This window comes from Notothenia coriiceps, unplaced genomic scaffold (assembly GCF_000735185.1).
Source record: "Notothenia coriiceps isolate Sejong01 unplaced genomic scaffold, NC01 NC01_scaffold00025246, whole genome shotgun sequence".
NCBI lineage: Eukaryota > Metazoa > Chordata > Actinopteri > Perciformes > Nototheniidae > Notothenia > Notothenia coriiceps.
Window position 1 is genome coordinate 5,653 of NW_011357947.1, and position 4,683 is coordinate 10,335.

A 4,683-nucleotide genomic window follows, 5' to 3' on the forward strand; every position below is an offset into this window, starting at 1 on the left:
TTTTATGTTATCTTTTGTTGATCTTCTGTGTTTTACCTATAGGCTATTGCTCTGCTGGATCGATTGATATTGTGACCTCAGTGATGAGTGTCTTGTGTTTTCCTTATACCCCCGCCCCCCTCTCTATCGGAACCATGGATAGCCTTCCGCAGAGGTGCCCAATACGTCGATCGCAAAGGTAGTGTGGGTAGATGGCATGGCATTTAAAAAAAAAAAAAAAAAGGGGGTGAAAAGGGTTTTACATTTAATGAATTATGAATATTGTTACATCAAGGCCGAAAATTAGGATGAGCACCAACGGTCCAAAAAGTTTTTTTTCCCTCCCAGAGCTGCCAGAGCAGCGCCTCCCCGATCTGGCGCCCTAGGCGAACCTCTATAACGCCAGTGCTACGGGCGGCCCTGGGTATAACAATTACCAAAAATGTACTGAGTTGTATTGTGCCATATGGGTTCATGCAGTTATGAGGGGGGCCTCACCTCCTCATCTTAAGCTATTATGCGCTAATGCGGCGCAATTAGTGTAAGCGCGCCAGATTGGGCGCTGTAGGTAGGTCATTTGGATTTGGTCATCTCAAAAGTAGCTCCCAAGCTGAACAAGTGTGGGCACCCCTGGCCTACAGCTATTTGTTTACGTGTTTAAAAAAGCACCAGAAGCTTATATATACACACATCTAAGTTGTTCGTGCCCCAGCACTATTTTACATATAAAAACGCCACTGATTTAAATCATTAATTTAACCTGAAACAGCAACGGTAAATTTATGAATAGCATCCTGTAGGTAAACAAAAAACAAACCACCACAGACTTCAATTCAACCTTTATTATCTTGTTCTTTTCTGCTTTAAATTAATTTCCTCTCCTTTCTGTAACATCTGAAATAAATGAAAACATCCTGAACAGGAGTGATAATAAAGACTGACTTAATTTAAATGGATACATAACAAAACAAAAGAAAAACAGTAAAACATAACAGGTAATGTCTTTAACGTGTCTGTAAAACACTGTTCCAGCTCAGCTTGGTATGGTAGGATTTGGCATTTTTTAATAGAAATGCCTTCAGTTGGTTACTTCGTCTTAAAAACAAAATATTCATTTATTGCAATTGGCAAAAAAAAAAAAAATACAAACAGGAACGAAATGCTGCTAAAAAAATACACGAAAATTTAAGAGACATATGCAATAGTGCCAATGTTTTTGAACTTTTTAGCTATTACAATATCCAAACAGTCGAGCACATGTACACACACTCGCACACATACTCGCACACACACTCGCGCACACACACACACACACACACACACACACACACACACTTTCTCTCAAATGTAAGATGTCAGATTAATTCACTTCCCTGACTGGAGCAGATAAGTGTTCAAGAGCACGCACACACACACACACACACACATTTCTCATGAATCTCTCATGGACAAGAAAGAAAAAAAACATTCAACATTTTAGCAATAACACACACACACTCCCGATATAATCAGCATCATCATTATCTTCATCACATCCTCCTCCATTCGGTCATACTGTCATCACTCCTTTCATGCACACACAGGCAGGCAGGAGGGCACCTTGTACAGCGAGTAAATAAGTGATCGTAGTCATCATTAACATCATGATAATATATAATTATAACCAACTTGATTTCTCGAGTAAGAAAAAATACAATAGCGAGGTCAGTGTTTGAAGGGCAAACAAAAAAGGAGGACATCTTTGAATTTCCACAACGTTTCTCACATTTTTCTTTTAAAACAGAAACAGAAAATAAAGATTAACATCAACGAGGAGATACAATTTCGCTTGTCAAATATAAGAGCAGTGTGGAACTGATGAACGGTGTGAAGGCTGCTGACGTGGCCGCTGGTTTTGAGCCAAGGCCACTGCTGTTGTAACATTAAGTCGTCCTGTTTTGTAGCCGTTTGAAAAAGAATGGAGGGATCTGTGGAGGATGTGTCAACAACAAACCCAGAGGCATATAGTGCAAGTTTGGCTAATGTTGTTTCTGTTTTGATATTTTTTTTTACCCTGGGTCCCATGTTGATGGCATATTTCCACCAAGGTGTCGGTACCTACTTACAAAAAGACGCTTTTCTTCTCTCTGCTGATCGTCCGTTTGACTCAGTAGTGTGGCGCTGTCCCCCCCCCCAAAAAATCTCCTCTACAAACTCCAGATGCTTCCCCTCCAAACATGAGAACTTTGAAGAACGCCAGCCAGGTCTACGAGGGCTCAGTCTGCAAGTCTGACATTTTTGTTTTTTTGAGATTACATAGTAATACAAAAGAAAGTAAATTGTGGCACACTAAAAACAGCAATAGCTAAACTTGTACGACTCTGGCTGAGCCTGTCTACAGTGCATGCCTGAGTGATCGGGTCTCTGAGCGATGGGATTTGGAGTAAAAAGACCGAAGAGCTATCCAGTTACAGAGTTTAATGGATTTCCAAGTTCAAGTTTTACTGTTGTCTTCATTTAAAGTTAAAGCGGCTTAATGAATGTGTGTGTGTAGTTTGACTGCTGGGTGACCAATGTAGCTTTAATTTATGTCATCTCTACGTGTAAATAAATACAGAGTGTGACATCACAACTTTAAAAGGTGTCAGTCGGCCCCCCCTCCCAGCAGGTCCCCCGGCAGCAGGGAGGCGGGGCTGCCCATCTGGTGCCGATCCTCCAGGGCGGGGGTCCCCCAGAGACTGGTGCTGGGGTACCCCGGCCCGCTCATCCCCCCCCACAGACCCTGCCGCCCGGCCTCCACGCCTCCAGCCCCCCCCACCACGGTCCCGTTGCTGCTCCACTGGGAGTAGACCCCCAAACCGGGCCCCTGGGTGGAGGTCTGGTCCGAAGAGCTGCCTGTGCTGTCCAGACCCTGCCACCCGGAGCTGGAAGCCCCGCCTCCATTTCCTGCTGTTCCTCCTTCTCCTCCTCCTCCTCCATTATTACCTCCTCCTCCACTTCTATCGCAGCTTCCTCCGTTACCGTTGGCCCCCACAGCGGAGGAGGAGGAGGATGTGGGCCCGGAGCCTGAAGAGTTGGTGGGGTTTCCTCCTCCTCCTCCTGCCTGGGAATGTGCAATGTAGCGAGCCACGTCCTCCTCGCTCACAAACTCCGCCAAGATGGTGGTGTTACCCAGAACACACCTGATGTAAAGAGGAGAATCTGTCAGTATCTCTTTAGCGGGGATACAATTACTTCTGGACAATTCAAATTCAAATGTGCAATTTACACTGGGTTTTATAATACTTTATACCGTAAAGGAAATGTGATGGGATACAAATTCTTGTTTTTATGAGATTCTGCTTTCTTTTTATGTAAAGATTAAATAGATTTGCTTGTTGCCAGACTCAGTGTCATGAATATGGCTTGAATTGATCAATGTTATAACAACATGTATAGCAGTTAATAGCTTGAAATTCACTCAAACTTTAATTACAGTGCCTTCCACAAGACTCTCTCTCCAACTCACTACACTTATGGCGCATTTCCACTACAGCGCGGAGCGCGGTGTAAGCGTGCCATGCCGTGCCCGGCCCGTTTTTGGTTGCGTTTCCACTAGGCTTAGTTCCGGCTAGCGGGTACTTTTTCACAGTTTTCTGGCTCTCCAAAATCGTCGTTCTTTCCAGGCCAACAACCGGGCTGAGTATGCTAACTAGTGAGAGAATCGCTGGCAACTACAACAAAATGAACATATTTGACCGTGATTTAATTGTAATACACGTTTCAAAAATAATGACGAAGTAACAACATACTGATACCGGTTAGTAAAAACCATGAATTAATGCTTTGACAAGTCTGCAGACAGACGGCAGGCGAGAAACCTTTTTAAAATGCGTGTTTTCTGAATGGAGATCGGCTAAGCTAACGTTGTAAATGCTCCGACCGTCCACGCTCGCAACAACGGCCTACAGACATAAATAAAGCAGCGACTGTATTCTCCATGACACAGACAGTCTGTGGTTTGTACTTGTTTAACTTTTCTCTACTTTCTGGACAGATATGAGGAGTTGTGAGCTCTGAGGGCTAACAGCTAACGGCTGATATTGGTTTTGTGTTTCGCATTGAAGATGACGTCACGGCTCCGCCTACACTGCGTTACTATAGTTACTGCCCCAGCTACTAAACTGTAATGGAAACGCAGCATAAAGTGACCCTGGCCTAACGAGGCCTAACTATACCGTACTAAGCAGTGCAAGTGGAAAAGCGCCATAAGCTGTGTATAATCTGGACATTGTGAAAGCTCTAAATATTTTTAGGGGTTTTAAGAAGATACTAGTTCCAATTTGACCATTTATACGAGAGTGAAAATATGAAGATGTCACTAAGAAATGACTGTAGTCTTACATGTGGAGTGCGCTCTGGGCCTTGGCCGCCTCCTGTTTGGAGCCGTAGCGAATCAGAGCGGTGCCCTGCGTCAGGCCGAGGTGAAAGGTCAGCAGAGGGCCGTGCTGCATGCAGATGGTCCGCAGAGTGGAGCCGTCAATCTGCAGGAAACACAAGATGGGCAAGGTGAACTTAAATGGAAGAACGATGGGTCAAGGTTGACAAGATTCAGAGCATTTCAAAATGTGTACTGCCCCATTTATGATTGGTTCACAAAACAATTTATTATCAGGGTTATGGACTAACTTTAAGCTACATTTTCATTGCCCAAGAGTTCATGGATTTAATTAAGCCTCGTTTTTG

At 44.0% G+C, this 4,683-nt stretch overlaps 1 protein-coding gene across 1 annotated transcript; it reads right to left on the reverse strand.

Annotated features, from left to right (window-relative positions):
* Positions 1-806: 806 nt before the first annotated feature.
* On the reverse strand, positions 807-4,511 carry LOC104956047 (trinucleotide repeat-containing gene 6B protein-like; the record flags this gene model as incomplete). The annotated part of the gene is made up of 2 exons (XM_010783485.1): positions 807-3,140; positions 4,342-4,511. Coding segments are annotated over 2 exons (708 nt in total), but the record flags the coding sequence as incomplete, so codon positions are not given.
* Between the last annotated feature and the right edge of the window lie 172 nt (positions 4,512-4,683).